This window comes from Neophocaena asiaeorientalis, unplaced genomic scaffold, assembly GCF_003031525.2.
Source record: "Neophocaena asiaeorientalis asiaeorientalis breed wild unplaced genomic scaffold, Neophocaena_asiaeorientalis_V1.1 scaffold251, whole genome shotgun sequence".
NCBI lineage: Eukaryota > Metazoa > Chordata > Mammalia > Artiodactyla > Phocoenidae > Neophocaena > Neophocaena asiaeorientalis.
Window position 1 is genome coordinate 436560 of NW_020173377.1, and position 27740 is coordinate 464299.

General features: G+C 42.7%; 1 protein-coding gene across 1 annotated transcript in view; it reads left to right on the forward strand.

Annotated features, from left to right (window-relative positions):
* The window catches only part of RAD54L2 (RAD54 like 2), an 84742-nt gene that overhangs the window by 30646 nt on the left and 26356 nt on the right, over window positions 1-27740 (forward strand). Inside the window, exon 2 of the mRNA XM_024746463.1 lies at window positions 4727-4922. Within this exon, the coding sequence (XP_024602231.1) occupies window positions 4781-4922 (142 nt within the window). The 5' untranslated portion in view covers window positions 4727-4780. The remainder of the gene's footprint in view (window positions 1-4726; window positions 4923-27740) is intronic.

A 27740-nucleotide genomic window follows, 5' to 3' on the forward strand; every position in this document is an offset into this window, starting at 1 on the left:
TGTGTGTTTAATTTTTTAGTATTAGTTGTTTTATTTGTTTTTTTATACTGCAGGTTCTTATTAGTCATCAATTTTATGCATATCAATGTATACATGTCAATCCCAGTCGCCCAATTCAGCACACCACCATCCCCAAACTGCTGTGGCCTCTCCCATTGAGGAGCACAGCCTCCGGACGCGCAAGCTCAGCGGCCATGGTTCATGAGCCCAGCCGCTCCGTGGCATGTGGGATCTTCCCAGACCGGGGCACGAACCCATGTCCCCTGCATCGGAGCGGTACGCAGGCCGCTCACCGCTGCGGCCTCTCCCGTTGGGGAGCACAGGCTGCAGACGCGCAGGCTCAGCAGCCACGGCCCACGGGCCCAGCCGCTCCGCGGCATGAGTTTTCGACTCTAATCTCTTCAAATATTTTCTCTGGTTCTTTGTCTCTCTCTTCTCCTTCTGGGACCCCTATAATGCGAATGTTGTTGCGTTCAATGTTGTCCCAGAGGTCTCTGAGGCTGTCTTCATTTCATTCTTTTTTCTTTAGTCTGTTCCGCAGGAGTGAATTCCACCATTCTATCTTCCGGGTCACTTATCCGTTCTTCTGCCTCAGTTATCCTGCTATTGATTCCTTCTAGTGTAGTTTTCATTTCAGATATTGTATTGTTCTTCTCTGTTTGTTTGTTCTTTAATTCTTCTGGGCCTTTGTTAAACATTTCTTGCATCTTCTCGATCTTTGCCTCCATTCTTTTTCCAAGGTCCTGGATCATCTTCAGTATCATTGTTCTGAATTATTTTTCTGGACGGTTGCCTATCTCCACTTCATTTAGTTGTTTTTCTGAGGTTTTATCTTGTTCCTTCATCTAGTATATAGCCCTTTGCCTTTTCATCTTGTCTGTCTTTCTGTGAATGTGGTTTTTGTTCCACACGCTTCAGGATTGTAGTTCTTCTTGCTTCTGCTGTCTCCCCACTGGTGTGTGTGTGTGTGTCTTTGTGTGTTTATTTCCTCCTGTGTGTCTCCCTGCCAGGGGTTAGTCTAAGGGCCGTGCCCACATGATTAATTCTGCTGATTCTTGGTCAGGCAACACTTTACGGACAGGTGTCGTCTTTTAATTTAGCAGGGCAGAAGACCCTTTTCCTTCACTCTCAAGGTTGCTTTGAGAGGCTTGACTGGGATTGGCTGTGTGTTTCTTCGTAATTATAGCCTCCTTTTAGCAATCCCAATATATTAAACTGTAGAAATTAACATATTACTTAGGGGTTGAATATTTACCTTTCAGAGTGGTTCTGTTTGGAGTTCCTTTAAATAGCTAGTTCTCCCATTTCATTAAAAAAGAATTTGAGTCCCAGAATTTGCTTTGTAGGAATATAGGTCCTTATTAAGGTGCAGCACACCCATGATCACTCTTCTAGTATCTCTGTGTCTTAGAGGCAGAGCTTCTCTTCACTGGAGGTTGAAGCAGTGTTTCACATGGGATGAGGAGCAAATGGGGAGGTGCATTTTCTTCCTTATCAACTTTTTTCTCATGTCTGTCTATTAGTTCTGCTAAGAGCTAATTTTTTGAATCAGGGCTGCCTTCCCTGTGTTCTGAAAGGCTGTGCCCACATGGAAGTGTCTGTGTGGGTGGGTGGAACCCCTTAGAGACAAAGTTTAATTGACTGTGCTGCTGCCCCCCAAGATCAGCTTTTCCTCTGCCATTTTCCCTTTGTTGCTTTTTTGAAGGTGATCAGTAACAGCAAAACCTGCCCCTTAAGTAGTTCGTATGGTTCTAAAGAGCTGAGAAAAGAATTCATTGTGTCCTCTATGTAAAAAGATTTAGTGGCTTACGGAAGGGAAGGAAAGAGAAAAACCAAATTTGATGGGACTTAAGAAATCCATCACTTTCCAGTTTCTTCTCTGTTATGGGCATCTGATGGCCTGGGTACTATTTTAAAGTTTCCTCTGTTTTTAAAATGTTTTGAGAAGGGAGCTGGATCAATGTCTTTCATAGTGTAATATATGTGGTTGTTGAATGTTTAATTGATGTTTGCTTCTGTCTGTCAGGAGCTTGGGGCTGAGGTTGTTTTGAAGATGTTTGTTAACTGGGGGTTTACAGGCTTTTCATTGTTATTGCTGACCTCTCAGTGATTGTTATTCTTCCATCACCACACAATTTCTTCTCTAAAATGACAGGAATTCAGATTACCTAAAGGTACTTGCTAATTAAAAATTGTTCTCTAAAAGCCACTCCATAATCAGCCAGGCTCACTGTAAGCAAAACACTTATTAAGCAGTCGAGAATGAAACAGGGGGTTTATGCTGATTATGAACATTGACTTCCAAACACAGAGTAGTTGCTGATGAATTTTCATTATACTAATATTTAGAAATAAATTTCACTTCTAAACCTGCTGATATTTAATTGGTTTATTACTTCCTTTCTAAAGCCTAATGAACTAAAGATATAGGTTTCCTTCAGAGACTTGGAATCTGCTTTGTCAGTGAATGGTAGCCCAGCATTAGTTATATATATATTTTTTTTTACTACTTATTTTATTTTATTTTATTTTTGGCTGCATTGGGTCTTCGTTGCTGCATGCGGGCTTTTTCTCTGGTTGTGGCAAGCGGTGGCTACTCTTCGTTGCAGTACGCGGGCTTCTCATTGCAGTGGCTTCTCTTGTTGCGGAGCACAGGCTCTAGGCGTGGGGGCTTCAGTAGTGTGGCACATGGGCTCAGTAGTTGTGACTCGCAGGCTCTAGAGCACAGGCTCAGTAGTTTTGGTGCACGAGCTTAGTTGCTCCACGGCATGTGGGATCTTCCCGGACCAGGGCTCGAACCCGTGTCCCCTGCATTGGCAGGTGGTCTTAACCACTGCGACACCAGGGAAATCCAGCATTAGTTATATTAATATTTATTTGTGGATCACTTTTCTTCCCTGTACCTTAATGCCGTTTGTAAATGTTTTTGGAAGTGTGTTATTAATGCAAAAATTTGAATTTTATTTCAGCAGCCATGGCTCACAGGCCCAGCCGCTCCGCAGCATGTGGGATCTTCCCAGACCGGGGCACGAACCCGTGTCCCCTGCATTGGCAGGCGGACTCTCAACCACTGCACCACCAGGGAAGCCCTAACTGAGCAGTCTTAAACTTAAATTCCAGTTTTCCAAAATTCTAAAGGATCCAGTTTGCTTTGTTTTGTTTCTGTTTCTGTTCAGAAGAACATAGAAATTCTGTTTCAAATTGTGTCTGGACCTTAATAAGAGATTCCAGTTCTGGAATAGTATTTGTGTTGAATAATTAGAGACTTGTGTTTCCTTCTTTTTTTTAATTTTGGGAGATGAGAGGAATTTTAGGATGACCTGATTCTGGATGTGGTTGTCTACAACAGTTTGTTTTATAAAAGATTATTTACCTTGTGCCCTTCTCCCCCACATTTTATTATTAAAAAAAAAAAAACAAGTATACCAAAAAATTGAAAGAATTGTTGAATCTTCATGTTAATACTTTGCAGTATTTGCTTTATCACAAAACAGTCCGTCTAACTTTCTTTGTCTTGTTTTTTCTTTCCACTCAAGAAGAAATGACCTTGCTAATATAGTAAAGTGGAGAGAGAAACAGACAGACATGCATAGTGCCTGACACATAGTAAATGTAATAGAGCTGGTTGGCAAGAGAGAGAGCGAATGTGAATGAATGAATAGGACATGCTTCTAGGTTTAGGATACAAAGAAGCAATTCCCAGCTAAATCCCTGCCATTAGGGCCTTACTGTTGGGTCAGGAGGTGAGAAACCAAAGAAGGCAAACACTTTGCCAGGTAGCTCATATGAAGCCTTTGGTGAAGGTCAGCATGGTTAGCATGGCTACTGGAGTTCTGGAGTTCAGAAGAGGGAATATGATCCCAGAAGACTGGGGCAGTTGACAAAGGCTTCTTGGAAGAAATGGAGGTGGAACTGGGCCAAGAGGTAGGGCAGAGCCTGAGAACAGAGATGTGGGCACAGGGGCATTCTGAGCCACGGGGAGCCTGAGGCTACCTATGTATTTGGGAGGAGTGACAGTGTGATAGCCAGTTGCCTGTAAGCGCTTTATTCAGGTGATTGGAGAGTGGACCATCTTCGTTGTAGTGCTCCAAGGCAGGGCCCACTTCTTATTCCCTGAGCACTCCCAGTTACTCCTGCTCCAGGGCTCCGCCTTTGCTGCTCACTCTGCCTGGACTCAGTCCCTCCAGATGTCTGTGTGGCTCCCTCTTCCTTCTGGCCTCTGCTCAGTGAGAACTTCCCTGTTCCCCCTCTATAAAATAACAACTCCTTCTGGCACACACTAGCCAACTAGCACCCTCTAACATTCTTCTTTCTACTGTGTCCCCAAAGCCTAGTACAGTGCCTGTGATTATATATACATGTATATGTATATATAGAGATATAAAGAGTTGGTGCTCAGGGAACAGTTGATGCATGAAGGAACGAACAAATGGGAATTCTGAGGTGTATAGGACATTTGGGCAAGAAAATATCTTAAAGGGACCAAAGAAGCAGCTAAGAGAAGCTTGAGCTGGGCAGAGTCACCAAAATATGCTTGAGCTGGGCAGAGTCACCAAAATATGTCTTAGGGCCAGTGCCCTTGTGGGGAAGGTTGAGATTTGGGTATGGTTAGCCGACCTGCTTAGAAAAGCTCCCATGGAATTCATCCTTGACATTTTCTCTTTGAAAAATTCATGCTCCTAAGTGAAGCCTTTGGTGATTCTGATGCCTCTTGTGCTCCTCCTAGGATCCCTGCAGTGGACCATGAGACGGTAATGTCCACTGAGGACCTCTGGGAGCCATGTCAGACGAATCCGCCTCAGGGAGCGATCCAGACCTGGACCCAGACGTGGAGCTGGAGGATGCGGAAGAGGAGGAGGAGGAGGAGGAGGAGGTGGCAGTGGAGGAGCATGGCAGGGGTGACGAGGAAGACCTGCTGGATGGTGAGTGACTCTAGTGAGTGACAGAGGTTGCCTTATCTTTATTCTAATAGAATTTTTGCTGAGACAACTTGGTGTTGGCAGTTGGATTTCTTAGGTCATCATCCATCATGAGAAGGCAAAGACTGGAACATAGCAACAATGAACTCATATGCTCTTCCCCAGGAAATAATTTGTTGTTCCTCTATATAAGCCTCACTTTAGTGCTGGAAGGACCTTTAGCATTCACCTTGTCTTTGATGATGTGCAGACTTAGGTCTAAAGATTTGAGACTGGAGCATGCTTGTTCAAGTCATGGAGGGAGTCAGTGGCAGAGTTCCTGTGGTGAGACAAAGAGGTGGTCTGGTGGTCACGGACCCATCAGGTGGCCACAGATAGGTGTGAGGATAACCGTGAGTGGTCTGTGAGTTTCCTAAGTTACATTCACAATTCTGCTTCTGTGAAGATGAGCAAGTTATCTGAGGAGAGATTATTAGATGGGTTCACAACTCCAGAAAGCTTATTGCATCTCCTGCAGGGCTGCTCTGCCTCCTAGCCACTTCAAGTGACTATAAATTGCTCCTACTGGGAGAGAACTGCCCCTCTGTAGCTGGTGGACCCCTTCTGGGCTCCTATTTCATTTGCTTGGCTCACCCTTCCTTTGTCCCCAACTTGCTGAAGTGGCATTAGACTTTTCCTTTTCATCATTAGTCTAATGTTAGGTCATCTGGCCAGCCACACAGCTTCTCAATTAATTCTAACCTTTCATGGCATAGGATTTGGTTGTTTGTAAGCTTCCTGTTGACCTAGGAATAAAGTTTTTGTCTTTTTATAACACACCAGTATTCAGTTTTATACCTGAACATTGCACTAGATCGTCGTTGCTTGGATCTTCAGGAGCCTAGGAAGATGCATTCCTGCCATTCTCCAGATTCCAGGAGAAGGAGCATCAGCATCTCTTCGTTTGCTGATGTTACTGTCTTCAGTTCTCATTCATCCTAACAGCTGCCATATGGTTCAGGGATCAATTTTCTGCCATTTAAACTGTCTAGAGGTCTCTGCCCCATTTCCAGTTTACCTCTGGCAGGAAATTACCATTTCACTCCCCCACCCCCCACAACAGCATCTTCTGCTATCCACTGCCAGCTTGTTCAGCTGGAGTCTCCCCACAGCTAGTTCTGCAGTTCCCGTCTATAAAGTAGAATGAGTAGAAATAACAGAAGATAGTGATGTGAGGGTATATCATCAGACTGTCTTGCTTGCCTCTCATGGTTCTTTTTTTTAAAAATAAATTTATTTATTTTATTTATTTTTGTCTGCGTTGGGTCTTTGTTGCTGCGTACGGGCTTCCTCTAGTTGTGGCGAGCGGGGGCTACTCTGCGTTGCGGTGCGCGGGCTTCTCATTGCAGTGGCTTTCTTGTTGCGGAGCACAGACTCTAGGCGTGCGGGCTTCAGTAGTTGTGGCACGCAGGCTCTAGAGCACAGGCTTAGTAGTTGTGGTGCACCGACTTAGTTGCTCCATGGCATGTGGGATCTTCCCGGACCAGGGATTGAGCCTGTGTTCCCTGTATTCGCGGGTGGATTCTTAACCACTACGCCACCAGGGAAGTCTGCTACCCTTATTCTTACGGAGTTTGCAAGGAAAAGCCAGATGTCCCACTTCTTTTCCTCTGGTATTTTTTTACTTCATTACCTGTGCTGATTTCTCTGCTGTTTTCCCGGTTCTCCAGTAGGGGACTGTCCCTAGGAAATCACTGTTCTGCTTTCTGCCCTTGATTAGTTTGTCTTCTAGAATTTTTGTATAAATGGAGCCATATAGTATATTCATTCTCTTTCTGGGAGTCTGACTTCTTTCACTCGGCATAATTATTTTAAGATTCATCCATGTGTGGGACTTCCCTGGTGGCGCAGTGGTTAAGAATCCGCCTGCCAAAGCAGGGGACACAGGTTCGAGCCCTGGTCCAGGAAGATCCCACATGCCATGGAGCAACTAAGCCTGTGTGCCACAACTACTGAGCCTGTGCTCTAGAGCCCGTACACCACAACTACTGAAGCCTGCGCGCCTAGAGTCTGTGCTCCGCAACAAGAGAAGCCACCACAATGAGAAGCATGCGCACTGCAATGAAGAGTAGCCCCTGCTCGCCACAACTAGAGAAAGCCTGCGAGCAGCAATGAAGACCCAATGAAGCCCAAAATAAATAAATCTATAAAAAAAAAAGATTCATCCACATGTATATATCAATTGTTCATTCGTCTTCATTGCTGAGTAGTATTCTATTGTATAGGTATACCCCAATTTGTTTATCCATTCCCTGGGTTTCTTTCTTTTGGGGGGGGAGTTCCTTTTTTTCTTTTGTTTTGTTAATACAAATAAAGCCACTATGAACATTCACGTATAAGCCTTTGTATTGACATGTGCTTTTATTTTGCTTGGATAACAGATTCTGTCATCTCTATTGGCTATCCAAGTCATGGGGGACAATGGAATCAGAACTAAGAATAGAACCTGTTTATGTTTTGCTAGAGACCTCCCTTTAGATGAACCATTAACATCCAGCAAATCAGATTATTCATCTATCTGTGAATCCAAGTGACTATTCTCCAGCCCATAGACCACCGTTTATTTACAAGACTATCAGAGTAGACTTGGTCACATTCATTATCTGAAATCAAGGTCTTGTTAGAAAGGTACCTAACAGAGTCTGTTAGGAGTCAAATTTGCATAAAAAGCTATGTAGCCCAGTATTAGTGCCTAAAAGAATGGCAGGTCTCAAAAAGAGCATGGGGCACCAGGAGAACAATACAGTATGTGAGAGTGGCAAGGGAAAGGAATGCATTCAGTAATTCAGTAATATTTATCGAGCTTCTACTCTTCGGCTAGGCATGGTCATGGGCATTGGGAATACAGCAAGGGATAAAAATGCCTCTCCTCATGGGATTTTCATTTTAGTAGGTTGAGACAGATGATAAATAAGTACATAAACAGTATGTCAGAAGGTGTTAAGTGCTATGAAGAAAGGGGAACTGGGTAAGGTATGAATGTGGGATGATGCTTTTTTATGTCGACTGGTCAAGAAGGACTTTACTTGATTAGGTGACTTTTGAGTTGAGCCATGGAGGAAATAAGGGAGCTATCCTGGTGGTTGTCTAGAGAAAGAGCATTCCAGGCAGATAGGATAACACGAGCAAAGATCCAAAGGCAGGAGCTTTCTTGGTGTGTGGAGAAAACAGCAAGGAGCCAGGGTAGCTGAAGCAGAGTGTACCAGGCTGAGGGTGGTAGATAGAAGAGAGGCCGTGGGGTCAGACTGTGTGGGGTCTTATTTTGTGAGGTGGGAGCCATTAGAGGGTTTAAACGGAGGAAAGATCACACTGGCTGATATGTAAGGAACAGGCTGTGAGGGAGCTGAGGGCAAAAGCAGGCAGGTCAATTAGGAGGATACTGCAAAATTCCAGGCAGGAGGGATGGTGGCTTGGTGGAGGTGGTAGAAGTAGTTGGATTCTGGATATGTTTTGAAGATGGAGCCAATAGAATTTGTTAATGAAAGAGATATAGATTGTGCCAGAGTAAGAGGGAAGGTAAGGATGGATTCCAAGTTTTTATTGAACAACTTGAAGATGCCATTTTCTAAGCTTAGGAAGATGAGGGGAGAGGTACAGATTGGGGATGGAGAGGAGTTTGGTTTTGAAGACATGTTAAGTTTGACATGTCTTATGCCTCCAAGTTGAGATGTCCCGTTGACTATTAAATTGAAGTTCACGGGAGAACTCTACATTGGAGGTTAAAAAGTGGGATATATCTGTATATGAATGGTACTTAAATCACAGGACAGGATAAGATTATTCCAGGAATAAGAGAAATTAAAGAGAAGTGGTCTGAACAACTAAGCACTTGGCCCCAGAGGCGGGGAAGGAATGAGGATGATCTAGGAAAGAAGATTGAGAAGAAATGGTCACTGAGGTAATAGGAGACCCAAGAGAAAAGTGTTATGGAAGCCAGGTGGCTTCATTTCAAGGAGGAAGTGATCAACCGTGTTAGTTAAAGGCAACCAATAATCCTGGTAGCATGAGGACTAAGAATTGACCGTTGGATTTAGCAGTGTGGGGGTCCTTGGTGGCCTTGATCAATTTCAGTGCAATGATAGGGACTCAAAGAAGAACAGGTGGAAAACAGGTTTTATCTTTTTAACTTTTTGCCAGTGGGACTGATCAGGTAGGGAGGGAGAAATTGACGGTGCAGGAGAGATTGGGGGCAGTCCACACTGGCTAAAGCCAAGCTGTAACTGTGGTCTGGGAAAGCCTTTGCCTAAGCACTTTAGTGTATGATAGAGAGAGGAACACCCCACAAGACAAGGCAACCATCTTCATCTAAATTTTGTGATCTTGGGCAAGTCCTTGATGAGCCTTTAAGTTCTTTTCCACAAAATGAAAAGTCTGCAACCTGAATTCTGGATCTGTTGTTCTCTTGTTCTGGATGAAGACAGGGAAGAATGGGCATGTTTTCAGGAACAAAAAGGAATCACCAAAACAAAAGGGCTATGAATCAGCCGGGGTGGGGGAAGCAGTTAGACCTGTGACCGAATGCACTAAGACAGGCAAGACAGTGTCAATAGCATTCTATTGCATTTCAGCATTTTGTTCTCAACATAGAGGACAAGCAGCATTCCTTAAATTACAGATTCAAGCCAGATCTTTTTTTTGGCTGTGCCACACAGCATGCGGGATCTTAGTTCCCAGACCAGGGATCAAACCCATGCCCCGTGCAGTGGAAGTGTGGAGTCCCAACCACTGGACTGCAGGAACTCCCTCAAGCCAAATCTTTTTCTTTTTATTCTGTATTTCTCTCTTCCTTCTCCTCTTCCCCAGAAACTTGTGTCCATTTTTCCTGAGACAACTTGAATATCTGTTGTTGGACTGATTTTTCGGAATAGTGTATGTCAGAGTTTAGGGTGACCTCCATGTTAGAAATGAAGTAGTGCTGATTTTGATAATTGTTCCTGTCCTCCTTTTCTGTGTGCTAGGGTTAGGGAAACAAAGGGGCAGAGAGTTTGGGTGTGCTGGGGGCAGAAGATTGTTTTATAAACCTGCATCAGAAGAGCATGTCAGACATTGACCCAGTTGTTCAGAGTGACTTTTTTTTTTAATACATGTGACATTTTATTTTATTTATTTATCTTTTTTGGCTGCATCGGGTCTTAGTTGCGGCACGTGGGATCTTTGTTGCAGCATGCGGGATCTTTCGTTGTGGTACGCGGGCTCTTAATTGCAGTGTGCAGGCCTCTCTCTAGTTGTGGCATGTGCACTCCAGAGCACGTGGGCTCTGTAGTTTGCAGGATGCAGGCTCTTTAGTTGAGGCATGCGGGCTCAGTAGTTGCAGTGCACGGGCTTAGTTGCCCCGTGGCATGTGGGATCTTAGTTCCCCAACCAGGGGTGGAACCTGCGTCCCCTGCATTGGAACGCGGATTTTTAATCACTGGAACACCAGGGAAGTCCCCAGAGTGAATTGTAGGGCCTTTAACATTCCTTCCCAACAATCCAGGGAGTGGGAGTATCTGATTGTGGTTTTAATTCGTATTTCCCTAATTACTTAAGGTGAGCTCTTTTCCACATGTTTATGATCATTTTCACTTTTGTGAAGTGCCTGAACTCATGTTTTTGACCATTTTTCTTTCTTCCACAAATTTCTTATTGATTTATAGGAATTCTGTATATCTGAATGTGAGTCTTTTTAATACACACACACACAGCTTTCCCATTTATATTGCTTGATTTTTCACTCTCTTAGTTGTGTATTTTTTGCAGTTTTATAATCTTTTTTAGATTGTATTTTTGATGATCTGTAGATGTTTTAATTTTAATGAAGTCAAATTTATCATTTTTTTCCCTTTATGTTTAGTGCTTTTTGGGCTTTGTTTAAGAAATATTTGTCTACCTCAAGGTCATGAAGATATTCTCCTGTTATCTTCTAGAAGCTTTAATGTTTTACCTTCACATTTAGGTCTAGGATCCATCTGGAATTGATTTTTTTTTTTTTTTTGCGGTACAGGGGCCTCTCACTGCTGTGGCCTCTCGCGCTGCGGAGCACAGGCTCCGGATGCGCAGGCTCAGCGGCCGTGGCTCACGGGCCCAGCCGCTCCATGGCATGTGGAATCCTCCCGGACCAGGGCACAAACCCGTGTCCCCTGCATCGGCAGGCGGACTCTCAACCACTGCACCACTAGGGAAGCCCTGGAATTGATTTTTGTGTGGTGTGAGGTAGGGGTCAAGCTTCATCACCCCCCCACCTCCACCAATATGATTATCTAATTGATCCAGTATTCTGCATTACCTTTTTGTTTTACCCTTTGTTGTAAACGAAGGCACAGTACATATGTGGTTCTGTTTCTGAACTCTATTTTCTTCCCTCGTAACTTTCAGCAAAATGGGAGTAGAGGAGAGATTGTGCAGGGTGGTGGCTAAGAGCATGGACTCCGGAGACAGATCAACCACCTGAGTTCAGATCCTGTCTTTACTGCTTATAGCTTTGTGAAACAAGTTTTTTCATCTGTAAAATGGGAATATATGTAGTATCATCTACTTAATAGGGCTGTTTCGAGGACTGAATGGGTAATATTTGTAACATGAATAAATCTAGCTGAAGGATAACAAGCATTGCTGGTGAGCTGGGCTCCAGTGCTTTTGGGAGCAGAGCTAGTGACTAGAGCAGTTTTGGATGGACTTGGGCGTGACTGGGCATGGGGTAGGGTCCATATCTAGCAGGGCTCATAACAGACCTGTGCTGGGACTACAGCTATTCCCCAATTGCTGTGCCTGCCCTGACTTCGGAGTTACTCAGCAACCCTCCTGAAGAGAAGGTTTTTCAGTATTGTTTTAGTCATCTTCTGAAGTCTTCAAATAATCTTTGGTCCAATATAGAATACAGAAGCATAATGTGCCAGGTTTGAATGAAGTTCCCTAAACAGCATACCAAGAGAGACAGCAGCAGCTATTAATTTTCTCTCTGCAGCTATATTGATAGGCACTACAGCTTAGCAGTTGGGCACATACTAAAATAAAAAGGAAGAAACCTAGAGAGGGCTTTCTGGACGCTAACCTTTAAGCAGAGACCCAAAAGAGTATAGGTTAGAATTTTCATTAGAATCTAAAACATAACTGTTAGATGAAGAAATGGGGAAAGACGGACACAGCCTCAGCCAAGGCCTAGAGACCTTGAGAGCACTGTGCTTTTGAGACTAGAGAGCAGGGAGTGGAGGGTGTGTCGGTGCAGGTGGTTGGAGGGAGGTACTTGCTGGTCAGAAGGAAGGCTGGATACTAGCAATCAGAAAAAGCCTTAAGCATTTTAGATTTTATCCTAAGGGTAGAAGGAACATTTTAAGGTATTTTAGAAGATCCTGGGTGGGTGGAGACTGTGACATGATCAGATTCAGAAAGCTCTCTTTCTGCAGCAAGCAGCATGGATTGGAGGGGGAGTCATCAGAAGGCGGCAGGGTGACCCTTTGGAGGCTTGTGCCAGAATCCAGACCAGGTAGTACAGTGGTATGGAGAGAAGTAGAGTGGGATATTTAGGTAATTTCATCAGGCACAGAATTTGTGATTGAACATGAGGAGATGAGAGGTTTTCTCCTTGATGGTGATCATATATGGTAGAGGTCTATAAAGTTTCCCTGTGAGGTGTAAGGTCCTGGTAGAGCCACTGCTGAATGCTCTTCCAGCTTAGAAATGTTGTACTTACGTTCCAGCCACTCTTTTAACCCAGAAGCAAAGACGCAGCGTGCTCTCAGATAGATGCATATTTTCTTTGCATTTTCTGTGGCCCTAAGGAAAAGATTTGTTTTATATCTAATGTGGTCAGTCAGAAAGGGCTTTACCTGTCTTTCTCTGACCAGAATTTACTCTCCAGCCTTTTGCATTCATAGAGTTAACATTTAAGGTTTCAATTAATGAGACAATTCAGGAGGTCAGTGACATGCAATCGTTTATTATTTTGCCAAGGCATGACTTTAAATGATGCTCTCTGGGGTATGGGAACTGATAATTGAGCCCTGCCCTCCACGGCATCTGCTCCTCAACCTACCTTGTTTTCTGCTCTCAAATCAGAAATTCTTATCCTCAGTAAGAGTCTGAAGGGATCAGACAATCAGTTATATGTGAATGCATTTTGTGGAGGAAATGTTGTGCTGGAGGTATTTTTCTTCTCTCTTGCCTCCTGTGCTTTCCCAGAATATCTGATGCTCTGCTTGTGAAACCCTAGCCTTTGTGTACAGCCCTTTCTCAACTACTGAATCCTTCTGGGAATTGTGTGTGTGTGTGTGTGTGTGTTTTGTGGTCGTAGCCTCAGTGCTTCAAAGCGTTCATCAGAAAAAATAAACTGAGTTGTGTTGATTCCCCCCCCCATACAGGTTACTAGCATGCTTTTGTTTGTTCATAGGACCAGTGTTACTGTCTTCTACTCTCTTAGGTTAACAGATACAACAGTAACAAATTTTGGAAGATTATCACCTTAGTGTGTGTACCCAAGTCCTCTCTTAAATAAAAGCAGCAGAATTTGAGCTGTTGGTGTTACTCTTTCCCCATTCCCTCTTAAAAGGGACAGCATTTGTGCCCTCCTAGATTCCTCTTGCTTGTTGTGGACACCCTTACATGGGGCCCTAGTGAAGTTTGCATGTTTTGCAAAGATTTGTATGTTATTCTGTGCTTCCATCACCATTTAAAATGCATTTTCAGGTGGGAGAGTACGGGGCTTTACTTGCCTGAGCTCCAGAGGTAAGGGCTACAATCCCCCGAAGCTGCAAGCAGGCTTGTTCTCTTCATGCCTCTCTTAAAATCTTCCCTTTGCGGGTGCAGAGGTCCTGTTAATTCTAGCCTCCTTGAGAGAGGCTGCCAGTTGGAGCCCTCAAGAAGAGCAGGAAGCCCAGCATAGATTGACATGGCCCTTGAACTAGCGCCAACCCCAACACCTCTCAAGCAGTTGCAGCATCCGGTACCACTTTACTCCCTGTAGTGCTGAATGGCAGGTGGTGAAAGCACTAGCTCTTTAGTGATTCTGAAGTTTCTAGGAATAATTTGCTTGAGTTTTTAATCTATTTTTATTTCTCCCATATTTGGATCACTCATACTTTGGGAAACAAGCAAAAAATATTTCATTGCTTCTGTCTTACCATTCATATCCCTAGCCTATTTCTTTTTTTTAATAGAGATGTAGTTGATTTGCAGTATTATATTAGTTTCAGGTATACAACACAGTGACTCAAAAATTTTATAGATTATACTCCATTTATAGTTATTATAAAATATTGGCTATATTTCCTGTACTGTACAATATATTCTTGTAGCTTATTTATTTTATTTAAGAGGCTTGTACCTCTTAATCCCCTACCCCTATCTTGCCCCTCCCCTCTTGTTTCTCCCTCCTAGTAACCGCTAGTTAGTTCTCTATATCTGTTTTTCTTTCTTTTTTGTTATATTCAGTAGTTTCTTTTATTTTTTAGATTCCACATATAAGTGATAATATATAGTGTTAGTCTTTCACTAAGCATTATACCTTCCAGGTGCATCCATGTTGTTGCAAATAGCAAAATTTCATTCTTTTTTATGCCTAGCCCAGTTTTTTTAAAAGATCTGTTTATTTATTTATTTTTATTTTTTGCTGTGTTGGGTCTTTGTTGCTGCACGCAGGCTTTCTCTAGTTGCAGCGAGCAAGGGCTACTCTTCGTTGTGGTGCGTGGGCTTCTCATTGTGGTGGCTTCTCTTGTTGCAGAGCACGGGCTCTAGGTGTGCAGGCTTTAGTAGTTGTGGCTCACGGGCTCGAGCACAGGCTTAGCAATTGTGGTGCATGGGCTTAGTTGCTCCGCAGCATATGGGATCTTCCCAGACCAGGGATCGAACCTGTGTCCCCTGCATTGGCAGGCAGATTCTTAACCACTGTGCCACCAGGGAAATCCCCTAGCCCATTTCTTTAAAAAAAAAAAACACACATTACTAGGGAGTTGAGAGACCCTTGGAGAACTCTTGAGGAAACAGTGACCAGCCTGTTGTCTCTTTAGTCCCTTGGCAGAGTGTAGAAGGAAGGGCTCTCCCCACCAGGAAGCTGGCTGCAGGTTGCCAGGTGCCACAGTCACCAGGTGCCTTGGATGGTGTGTTGTTTCTCAGTGAACTGCAGTCATTTCCGGATAGGAGTTGGCTCTTTCTCCACCTTCTGTTCCTTGGGCAGCAGCAAGGTTTCTCTTCCTTAATGCGTGATGATGGCTAGGTGTGGGGTTGCTTGTGGAATTCTGGGGGATAGAAGGAATGGGGGAAATCAAGCTGAGTAGGTGATTCAGTATTCATGTTTGGCATAAAACCATAGGATGTTAAGGATGATAGTGGATGTTTTCTTATGACTGATGGAATAATAAAGTTGAGTGATTAGAGAAAGCTGGGAAACACTTCAAGAACCAGCTCAAATTTCTCAAGTAACGATGTCAGTTTTGGCTATTTGTGGTGATGATGTTTTTCATATTTAAGTGTTCATATTTGTAAGTGTTCATATTCTGGATATACTAATCCTTTACTATTTATATTGTTAATAGCATCTAGTCTGTAGCTTATTTCTTAACGTTGCTCACAGTGCTCTTTATTGTAAAAAAAATCTGTAATTTCATTTTAGTCAGTTTAAGCAATCTTTCACATTGTTTGATAGTCTTTTATTTCATGAGTGAAAAAGTGAGAGGACATAGGAAAGGCATATTTTAAAGATTGGGGTGTGGTTTTCATCAGCATCTTTGGGTTTAATTTGGATTTTTAAAATTTTGATTTTGTGAAATTATTCTAGACATTACCTTGTCTGTAAGATTTTAGTGAAGCCAAGTATTCACTTTACATTTTCTCTCATTTCTTTATATCTTATTCAGAAATTAAACTAGAATCTTTCAACATTTCAGCCTTAGTCTGTCTTTTTTCCTTTGCTCAGAAGTTCCTACTTTGTGGCTGATTTGCTGAGAACTTGGTAATTCTTGCCTGTGGTTGCAGAGATGGCCAGAAATCTTCATCATCATGCTGAGCAGAGTCAAAATTAAATCTGTCTGCAGCAGAGGGCTAGAATTTCAGATGGGCTGAAAAGAGGTGTAGTTGTGTTTACAAATGACTGTTTCTTTAGTATTTTGGCCTTGATTGTGCTATAAGCCGTGGTTCTCTACAGGGATTGATTTTGCCCCCAAGGAGACCTTTGGCAATGTATAGAGACAGTTTTGGTTGTCACAACTGGGAAGATGCTACTAGAATCTAGTATCCGACAACAAAAGATTACCCAATCCCAAATGTCCGCAGGGCCAAGATTGAGAACCCCTGTGCAGTCTTGGTATCTTTTACAAATGATTTGCAGTTGTTCCCCAGCCTTGTGAGAGCTAAGTGGAAAGCCTGGCCCTTTCTTTTCTTCATGCCTTAGGTTGTTTAATAAGTTAGAGTGATATCGGTCCCCTTGCTCTCATCTCACTTTAAAAGATGTGTTTAATTTAGAAATCTCTAGTGACTTTTAGCATTAATGCTGTGAAGAGTTATTTCTTCCCAAGGAGAAACTATGATGAGAATTTTTTTCCCTCTCAAACTGGCTTCTATGACTATTTTGAAGGTGAGTCACATTTTGGTTTGTGTGAGTTTTTAACTTTTTAAGGCTTATTGGCAAATATATTGGCTTGTCATGACATATATTGAGTCAGGGAAAGCTCGGTCCACAGAGAACATCAATATGCACTCATAAATGATGATATATTGAAGATATTGAATATAAACATACTGAATAGGAGCTGGTATACGTCAGTGGATTTTTTATTCATATGTGTTTTTCTCTAGTGGCAGTTTTTTTTAATAGAAACAAGCTCATTTTGAAAAATTCAACGTATATTTATTGAGCATCTATTAGACAGCTGGCATTTTTGTTAGGCTTGAGGGATATAGTGGAGAATGAGATGGAAAGAATCCCTGCCTTCAAGGAGCTACAGTCTAAAAGGAGAGGTTCTTGATAAGAACCCTGTAAATAATAAAGAAAGGGAATAAGCCCCAGGGGTTGGGAGGAAGGGCCTATTTTAGCCAGTGTGTTGGTTGTGGCAGTGGTGGTAAGGCTGTCTGAGGATGTAGCATCTATGCTTCAAAGAATCAACTTATGGTTTTGCTTTGGCTCTTTAAAGTATGTTTTCCTCTGCTTTTTATTGTTTTCTTCCTACTGCTTTCTTTGGGTTTACTTTCCTGTTCTTTTTCTAATTTTTTGAAAAGAGAATTTATTTACATCATTGATTTTCACTCTCTGTTTTTTTTTGTGTGTGTGTGTGGTACGCGGGCCTCTCCTGTTGGGGAGCACAGGCTCCAGAAGCGCAGGCTCAGCGGCCATGGCTCACGGGCCCAGCCGCTCCGCGGCATGTGGGATCTTCCCGGACTGGAGCATGAACCCGTGTCCCCTGCATCGGCAGGCGGACTCTCAACCACTGCGCCACCAGGGAAGCCCCACTGTCTGTTTTTTTTTGCTTTTGTTTTTTTGCTGCCCTTTGCCTCATGCGGGATCTTAGTTCTCCGAACAGGGATTGAACCTGTGCCCCCTATATTGGGAGCATGGAGTCTTAACCTCTGGACCACTCTCTGTTACTTTTTGACATTAATTTAAGGCTATGAATTTCTTTTTAAGAATAACTTAGCAGTATCACACGATTTTTAAAAATCAACTTTATTATATAATTTACATAAAGTAAAGTTCACATTTTTTTACCAGTGCAGGTCGATGATTGTTGACAAATGTATGTACCCATGTTATGATCACCCTAATCAAGATACAGAAAATATCCATTTTCCCAGAAAGTTCTCTCATGCCTCTTTGTAGTCAATTTTCCAGGCAACCACTGAACTGATTTCTGTCATTATAGGTTAGCTTTGCCTGTTCTAGCATTTTATATAAATGGAATTATACAACACATATTCTTTTGTCTTTGGCCTCTTGCTCAGCATAATGTCTGTGAGATTCATATGTATTGTTGCATATGATCATAGTTTGTTCTTTTTTATTGCTGAGTAGTATTCCAATTGCATGAATATATTACCCCTTGTTTATACATTTATCTGTTGGTGGACATTTAATCTTATGAATGAACCTACCTGCTCTGAACATTCCTGTAAAGTTGATTTTTTAAAAAAATTAGAGATATGTTTTTCATTTATTTTATTTTTATTTATTTTATTTTTTTGGCTGCATCAGGTCTTCGTTGCCGAGCACAGGCTTCTCTCTCGTTGTGGCATGCAGGCTTCTCTCTAGTTGTGATGTGCGGGCTCCAGGGCACATGAGCTCTGTAGTTGTGGCGCACAGGGTCCAGAGCGCTCTCTCGTTGAGGCACGCAAGCTCAGTAGTTGTGGCATGTGGGCTTAGTTGCCCCGCGGCATGTGGGATCTTAGTTCCCCAACCAGAGATCGAATCCGTGTCCCCTGCATTGGAAGGTGGATTCTTTACCGCTGGACCACCAGGGAAGTCCCTGTTTTCATTTCTTTTAGATAAAATATCAATAAGTGAATTACTGGGTCATATGGTAGGTGTATGTTTAACTTTATAAGAAACTGCCAAAATGTTTTCCAACATGGCTGTACCTCTTCACACTCCTGTCAGTAGTACGTGAGAGTTCCAGGTGCCCCTCACCACAATGAGACCAGCTACCATCCATCACCATACAAAATTGTTACAGCATTTTTTTTTTTTTTTCGGTACGTGGGCCTCTCATTGTTGTGGCCTCTCCCGTTGCGGAGCACAGGCTCCGGACGCGCAGGCTCAGCAGCCATGGCTCGTGGGCCCACCCGCTCTGCGGCATGTGGAATCTTCCCGGACCGGGGCACGAACCCGTGTCCCCTGCATCGGCAGGCAGACTCTCAACCACTGCGCCACCAGGGAAGCCCTGTTACAGCATTATTGACTGTATTCCCTATGTGTACATTACATCCCCATGACTTATTTATTTTATAGCTGGAAGTTTGTACCGCTTAATCCCCTTCGCCTATTTCCTCTGTCTCCCCATACCCCCTCTGACAACCACCAGTTTGTTCTCTGTATCTATGAGTCTATTTCTGTTTCATTTTGTTTTTTCCGTTTTTTAGATTCCACATACAAGTGAAATATGGTATTTGTTTTTCTCTGACTTATTTCACTTATACCCGCCAGGTCGATCCATGTTGCAACAAATGGCAAGATTTCATTCTTTTTCATGGTTGCGCAGCATTCTCCGCCTCTGGAATCTTGTCCCTTCAACTCCTGGTTGTCTCTGCATCTCTTCAATGCCTTCAAAAGAGTTTTGTTGTTTGTTTGTTTGTTTAAATTTGCTAACATATTCCTAGCTGTTCTTGGTGCCACCTTTGGTTTGCCTCAAGCTCTTCCGTCTTAGCTGGAAGCAGAAGCACCAAGCCAACATTAAAAAAAAAAAGTGTGTGTGTTTTTTTGAGATATAATTCACCACTTTAAAGTATACAATTCAGTGGTTTTTAGTATATTCACAAGGTTGTGCAACCATCTCCACTTTCTAATATCAGAACATCCTCACCACCCCAAAAAGAAACCCTGTTACCTGTAAGCAGACACTCCTATTATCCTCTCCCTCAGCCCTTGGCAACCACTGTCCTACTTTCTGTCTGTATAGATGTACCTGTTCTGTGCATTTCTGTAAATGGAATCATACAATATGCGGCCTTTTGTGTCTAACTTTAACTTAGCATAATAACTAAGTCAGCTCTGCGTGTGTGGTAAAATACATGTAACATAAAATTTAGCATTTTAGCTATTTTTAAGTGTACAATACTCTGGCATTAAGTACGTTCACATTGTTGTTGCAACCATCACCACTATCTATCACCAAAATGTTTTCATCATCCCATTCTGAAACTCTGTACCCATTAAACAATTACTCCCCATTCCCTTCTCCCCCCAGCCCTTGGGAACCTTGAGAACCACAATTCTACATTCTGTCTCTATGATTTTAACTACTGTAAGTACCTCATATAAGTGGAGTCATATAGTATTTGTCTTTTTGTAACTGGCTTATTTCACTTAACATAATGTCCTGATTTATCCATGTGGTAGCATGTGTCAGAATTTCCTTCCTTTTGTAAGGAATAATATTCCATTGTATGTATATATCACATTTTGCTTGTCCTTTCCTCTGTCTGTGGGTACTTGGGCTGCTGTGAAGGTGAATGTATAAATATTTCTTTGAGACCCTACTTTCAGTTCGAGTGTATATCTAGAAGTGGAATGGCTAGATCATACGGTAATTCTATGTTTAATTTTTTGAGGAATTGCCATACTGTTTTCCACAGCAGCTGTACCATTTTACATTCCCACCAACAGTGCATAAGGGTTCTAATTTCTCCACATCCTTGCTAACACTTGTTTTTTTAATAGTAGCTATCCAAATGGGTGTGAGATGGTATGTTATTGTAGTTTTGATTTACATTTCACTAATGATTAGTGATGCCGAACATCTTGTCATGTGCTTTTTGGCCATTCGTATATCTTCTTTGGGGAAATGACTGTTCATATCCTTTGCCCATTTTTTAATCAGCTTTTTCTTTTGTTATTGAGTTTTAAGAGGTCTCTTTGTGTTCTGGGTATTAATCCCTTAATAAATATATAATTTGCAAATTCTATGTGTTGCCATTTCACTCTGTTCATAGTGTCTTTTTTTTAAATGTATTTAATTTTGGCTGCGTTGGGTCTTCATGCTGCACAGGCTTTCTCTAGTTGCGGCGAGTGGGGGCTACTCTTCGTTGCGTTGCGCAGGCTTCTCATTGTGGTGGCTTCTTTTGTTGCAGAGCATGGGCTCTAGGGGCACGGGCTTCAGTAGATGTGGCTTGCAGGCTCTAGAGTGCGGGCTCGGTAGTGGTGGCGCATGGGTTTAATTGCTCCATGGCATGTGGAATCTTCCTGGACCAGGGCTCGAACCTGGCAGGCAGATTCTTAACTACTGCACCACCAGGGAAGCCCTGTTCATAGTGTCTTTTGATGTGCAAAATTTTAAAGTTTTCATGAAGTCCAGTTTGTTTGTTTGTTTCTCTTTTATTGCCTATGCCTTTGGTGTCATATCTAAGAAATCATTGCCAAATCCAATGTCATGAAGTTTTCCCCCTATGTTTTTCTTCTAAGAGTTTCGTAGTTTTAGGCTTTACAGTTAGGTCTTTGATCCATTTTTAGTTAATTTTTGTATATGGTAAGGGTCCAGTTTCATTTTTCTGCATGTGGATATCCAGCTTCCTGGTACCATTTGGCAAAGTAACTGCCCTTTTCCTATAGAATGGTATTGGCAGTTTTGTTGAAAATCATTTTGGCCATATATGTGAGAGTTTATTTCTGGGCTCTATTCTATTGCATTGGTCTATATATCTCTATTTATGCCAGTATCACACTGTTTTGATTACTGTAGCTTTGTTGCAAGTTTTGAAATCAGGAATTGTGAGTCCTCTACCTTTGTTCGTTTTCAGGATTGTTTCTGCCTGTTTTTGTAAATAAAGTTTTACTGGAACAGAGCTGCACTCATTCACTCATTTGTTTATGTATGGTTGCTTTTGAGCTACAACAGCAAAGTTGAGTAGTTGCAACAGAGACCTTATGGCCCACAAAATCTAAAGTATTTACTCTCTGACTCTTTATAGAAAAAGCTTGCCAATCCCTGAACATTAATACTCTTTGCTCATTTCCCCAGCTGTAGTGGATTATACCACAGATATGTAAATCAAAAGGAAAAATAATTCATACAAGGGTGCTTATGCCAGTATAGATGTGAATGAAAAATAAAGTACAGCCCAAATGCCCATCTGCAGGGGAATGACAAAATATTCTGTGGTATGCTGTTAGCTTGCATTAAAATGACATGTGGACTATATCAAAGAAATATTTATATATAAAACAAGTGATTAAAAGTAGAACACAAGGGCTTCCCTGGTGGCGCAGTGGTTGAGAGTCCGCCTGCCAATGCAGGGAACACGGGTTCGTGCCCCAGTCCGGGAAGATCCCACATGCCGTGGAGCGGCTAGGCCCGTGAGCCATGGCCGCTGAGCCTGGGCCTCCGGAGCGTGTGCTCCACAACGGGGGAGGCCACAACAGGGAGAGGCCCGTGTACTACAAAACTAAAAAAAAAAAGTAGAACACAAAATGATGTGTATTTGTTGATTACCAGCATAAAATAAATGTATATTAACAAATGTGGAAAAGTTGAGACCTAAATAGTTTAGAGGTTAGTGCCTGTTACATTTTATTTTCCATTAAAACTTCTAAAGTTAAAAAAACTGTAAATTTTTTATTCTGGAAAATCTCAAACATAATAAAAATATAGACATAGTTTTGTTGTTTTGTTTTGTTTTTTTGTGGTATGCAGGCCTCTTACTGTTGTGGCCTGTCCCGTTGCGGAGCACAGGCTCCGGACGCGCAGGCTCAGCGGCCATGGCTCACGGGCCTAGCCGTTCCGCGGCATGTGGAATCCTCCTGGACCGGGGCACAAACCCATGTCCCCTGCGTCGGCAGGCGGACTCTCAACCACTGCGCCACCAGGGAAGCCCAGGTTGAGTGTTTTGACACACATACATCATAGGTTGTCGTGCACATATTCTACCACATCACGTCAGGAGGTACATGGTAAGACTTGGAATCCACTGATCTTTGTTTATATAGATGAGATTGAGAAGGAAGAAGAAATGGAATAGCTGGAGAAAGGGCCCTGGAAGTGTTTGTACCTTATACCCCTAATGAATGAAATGTAAGTTGTTTTTTTTCAAAGCTACTCATTTGAGTATCATATTTGTTGTGATGGTGTTCATAACTTGTTCCTGAGAAGCTTATGTAAGTGTTCATTGGTGTTTATATAACTGGTGATCACTGCTCACAGCTGGCTTGCATGAGGGAGAAAGTTCAGAGGTGTATGCCACCAGGTCTGATTCCATGATCCTGAACTTGGGTGGTAGTAGTCACTGACTTTTAAACCATGCAGACACTAATTTTCCTTTGTCAAAGCACATGTCTCTACCTCCTTGTTGAATCTTTAATCTTTTTTCCTCAGTGACTTTTGGTGGATTATACTCTAGAATTTTGGGGTGGGCTATTTTTTGAAAGTTAAATTAATTATTTCGGTTAGGTTGTAAATTCACATGGTTCAATATTCAGAAGGTACAAAAGAGCACAGTGAAAAGTTATATTTTGACTTAGGGAAATAGCAGTTGTATTATTAAGAATAGTTTAAGAGGTAGTGTATATTATAATGTTATGTAGAAACCAGAAACTTCACAGTAAGCATTATGAAGCAGTAATGAAGCACTTGTAAAACACTGACTTACATGACAACAAATTTTAAATATTAGCACATCCGTAAACTAAAGCCCCTTTAACAAGCAAATAGTAGTTGTTGAACACAGAAGCTAAGGACTCAAAGAATGCTAGGTGGTAAGGAGCTGATTTAGACCTGTATATAAAGGAAAGGGGAAACCTGTGTCTGAACTCAGTGTGCATGAGAATTGTATATACTGTTTAATCATTTAAAAATTACTACTGTGCTTGGCTACATTCAACCCATGCCAGACAGAAATTCGCAGCCAAGCCTCACAAGTTGGAATGTCTGATAGTGAATTTGTGACATTCAAAGACTATCAGGTTTTGTTCTTCCTCCTCCCAGGAACAGCCCACTCTGCAAGGTAGAAACCAGAAGAAATAAATACAATAGTTGGCAACAAGTTCCCACTGCCCAACAGATCAAGTTCAAACCCTTGAGACTGACATTCAAGGCCTGCCGTCTATACTCTGACTCTGGTCTGCCTACTCTGTAGCCTTGCCTCCAGGTGTTCCTCTAAGTGGTTACTCAATAAATTTGCTTGTGAAATAGAAACAAAACAAAAGGCCTTAAGGCCAGGAGACCATCAAAGGTCATTATCTAACCAGGTCAAGGGACCCAGCAAAACACCAAGTTGAAGTGTGCCAACACAGCCCTGAGCCTGCTGTCTAGCCATCTATTCCTTTGGGAGGAAAAATTTGATGGCCTCCCAATTAGGAGGGAAGAATTCAGGGCTGTGAGTTAGGAGGAAGGTGACAATAGTACTATATGACAATGCTATGGAAGTATTAGCTCTTTGGAGGAGTGGGAGGCCTGAAGGAATGATAGTCTTTCAGGAAGACCAAGAGTTGCTGAGCTTTCCTCCTATAGGGCTTCAGATGGAAATGAGAGAGGACTGTTTAAGGAGGGTAGTGAATTTGGGAAGACAACTAGCCAGACTTGCAGTTCTACTTTGGAGCTTCTGTTTTACTTCTCATGTTTGACTGGACACAGGAGCGATGGCACCTTGTCTCCTCAGCAGGTGGAACATGTCCATGAGCCAAGGCCACTTAACCACCCTGGACTCTGCTGTCTTTAGGAGGCCTTTTTATAAAATGCCTGCTGTGGACCTAGTGGTAATGGAGAGGGGATTGTGATGTTTTAACCTCTTGCTCCTGTTAATGATATTGCAGTGTCCCGTCATGAACATTCTTTGGTGCCTCCCTTGACCATTTCCCCTTTGCTGTTCAAAAAGCAAAGGTTATCTACCTGAAATCTTTAGTGGTCTCTCCGTGTAAGAGTCAAGGAAGATGCTTCCAGTGCTGCTTCAGGGGAGTGAATCAACCTGGGCATTCACATGTGAGTGTGTGTGTGTGCATGCACACAGGTCCATACCCACCATCTCCCTCCACCCAGTTTTTACAATGGCCACATTAGCTTCCCCTCCCTACCCAAACACCAGGCAATGGGATATAGAATGCTAGGAATAAAAGACCTTGGAATTAGTCTTCCCTGGAACAGGGATTGACTTCTGTGCCAGCATCCAAGAAACTTGGCCTATACCTCTGGTCTGTACCTAAGTTTTCCTTGGACAAGGGGCTCCTGGGAAGAGACAGGGAAGTGGTTGTTGGATTGGAAGGCCACTCGTGCTGCTATTTTGCTTAGTTCATTTCAGCCAATATTGAACTGCATGTACTTTCCTAACCATTCCACCTTGTTTAGAGTATTCCTTTTGCTTATGCTCCTCTATCTGTCTAGAATGTTCTTTTTTTCCTTCCTTTTCTAGCTGGTGCCTACCCATTCTGTTAGATTAAACCCAAGTCTCACCTTTCCCGAGGAAGCGCCCCCATAACCAGTGATAGGCAAGACTAGATTGTGTCCTTTCCCCAAGTGTTATTGCTATTAGGCATTCCACTGTATACGTATACACGTTTCCCCACGTGGACCATTCCATTGTGCCTTGGCACAGGGCCTGATACATAGCAGATGCTCAAATGTCTGTTAGGCTAAACTAAAAGCAGGGGATGGGAGAGGGAACAGTGTCTGGTTTGCATCAGTCTCAAGTGGAAAGGTTTAGAATGTGGAGGGGTGTGTGCGTGTAAGAAACACTCATTTTGTAACAACAAAATGCTGTTTTCATATGTCATTTCTGCTTCTCCCTTTGCTTTCTTATTTCTGATCTTTGGTTAGGATATATAACTGAAGTTTGAGTTCTCCATACAAATAAATACTGCTACCTGGCATGGCTGACCAAGCTCCAGAGCTTTGTGCGCTGCCAGACTGTTGAATGTGGTTGTGGGAGTATGGAGTTTGGCAGACCAGGGTTTAAAGCATAATATTTTCCATGAGAGAGTTATTTACATCCTCATTTACACATGTAGGAACTATGGCTCAGAGAAGTTGAACCCATGAACATAGAGCTAGTAAGTGACAAAGCCAGGATTTAACACCAGGATTGCCTGACTACAAAGCTTATTCTCATAACTATCTGCTCCTGTTTTCCTGCTTATTTCCTGTATACCCATAGGCAAGTCTTTTTAACTTTTTAGGGCTTCAGTTTATCATATTTATTTATTTTTAAAATTTATTTATTTATTTTTGGCTGCTTTGGGTCTTCGTTTCTGCACACAGGCTTTCTTTAGTTGCGGCGAGCAGGGCTACTCTTCGTTGTGGTACGTGGGCTTCTCATTGCGGTGGCTTCTCTTGTTGCGGAGCATGACCTCTAGGCGCACGGGCTTCAGTAGTTGTGGCACGCGGGCTTCAGTAGTTGTGGTGCTTGGGCTTAGTTGTTCCACGGCATGTGGGATCTTCCCGGACCAGGGCTCGAACCCGTGTCACCTGTATTGGCAGGCAGATTCTTAACCACTGAGCCACCAGGGAAGTCCCAGTTTATCATATTTAGAATGAAGGGAGCAAAACTTACCTTGTAGAGTTATTGTAGGAAAGAAAGAAGAAAAGAAACCAAACCCATTCTTTGTACCTGGAATAGTGGTAGTCATAGTAAAAGCAGCAGCTGTTTTATACAATGTTTACTGTGTGCCAGGCATTGTCTTAGCGCTTTATCTAGGCTATCTCATATAATCATCACCACAACCCTCTGAGACTGAGGAATAACACTACAGTTGTTATTCCCTTTTTATAATTGAGGAACAGAAAGGTTATAATAAGTAGAGTTGGTGTTCACACCCCAGCAGTCTGGCTTCAGTGTCTATACTGAACCCCTATGCTCTGTTATCTCTTGGGAAACATTAGTTTCCAACTCCATGTTGTTCTAGAATCTGACATTAATATGAAAGAGACCATAGGGAACCCAGAATGGTAATAGGGCCAGGAGGGGCTACACCAAGCCATGGAAGGTGAGCAGTAACAGAATGTCTGGGACACTCATGATTCCGTGACTCAGCCACTGACTGGTGAGACGGCCCTTTGGTACTTTTTGGTGGTTGAGTGCATAGGATGATGACCCATGGTAAGTCTTTTTTTCAGCTTGGGGACATCAGCTTACTGGTTCACTCATTGAGGTCTGTGGCAGCCCTGGCCTCCCTTTACCGAAGTCTACAGGGTTGCATGTTTCTTCTTGAGTCCATACTGACATGTGTTTTTTGTTTTGTTTTGTTTTGTTTTTGCGGTACGCGGGCCTCTCGCTGTTGTGGCCTCTCCCGTTGCAGAGCACAGGCTCCGGACGCGCAGGCTTAGTGGCCATGGCTCACGGGCCCAGCCACTCTGCAGCATGTGGGATCCTACTGGACCGGGGCACGAACCCGTGTCCCCTGCATCGGCAGGCGGACTCTCAACCACTGCGCCACCAGGGAAGCCCTGACATGTTTTTTTAAATGTTGAATATATAAATGAGGGAGAAGGGACAAATCTCCCTTACAGAAAAATTGCAGATAATAAATGTAGATGGAAAGAGGGAAATAGAAAACCACCATTACAACACCACAGTAATAATTGCTCTAGGTAAGATCCACTGATGAATGTTATAATTAGTGGATGAAACTTTTAAGGGTATTTGTGTTCTGAAAGCCTCAAATAACACCCCCCCAAGCTTTTTTGTATGTGGTTTTAATATATGTCCAGAAATTCTTTGATGCCCCTCCCTCCAGGAAATGGAGCTTAATTCTCTTCCCCCTGAATGTGGGCCAGGCTTAGTGATTGGCCTCTTAAGAATAAAATATGGAAAGGGAAACATAGTAATTTTACAGTGGAGAAATCTGGCAGACACCACTTCAAGGTTAATGTCACCAGTAATAAGTCATGTTGATATCATGTACCCTGATAAGATGTGATGAGAAGAGCACTTCACCTCTGTGGTATTCTTTCCTAAAAGTCATAACCCCAATCTAATCATCAGACAAACCCAAATTGGGGGACAGTCTACAAAACACCTGACCAGTACTCTTCAAAAAAGTATCAAGGTTGGGAGTTCCCTGGTGGTCCAGTGGTTTGGACTTGGCGCTGTCACTGCCGGAGCCTGGGTTCAAACTTAGGGAACTAAGATTGCACAAGTCCCTTGGTAGGGACAAAAAAAAAAAAAAAAAAAAAAAAAAACGTCAAG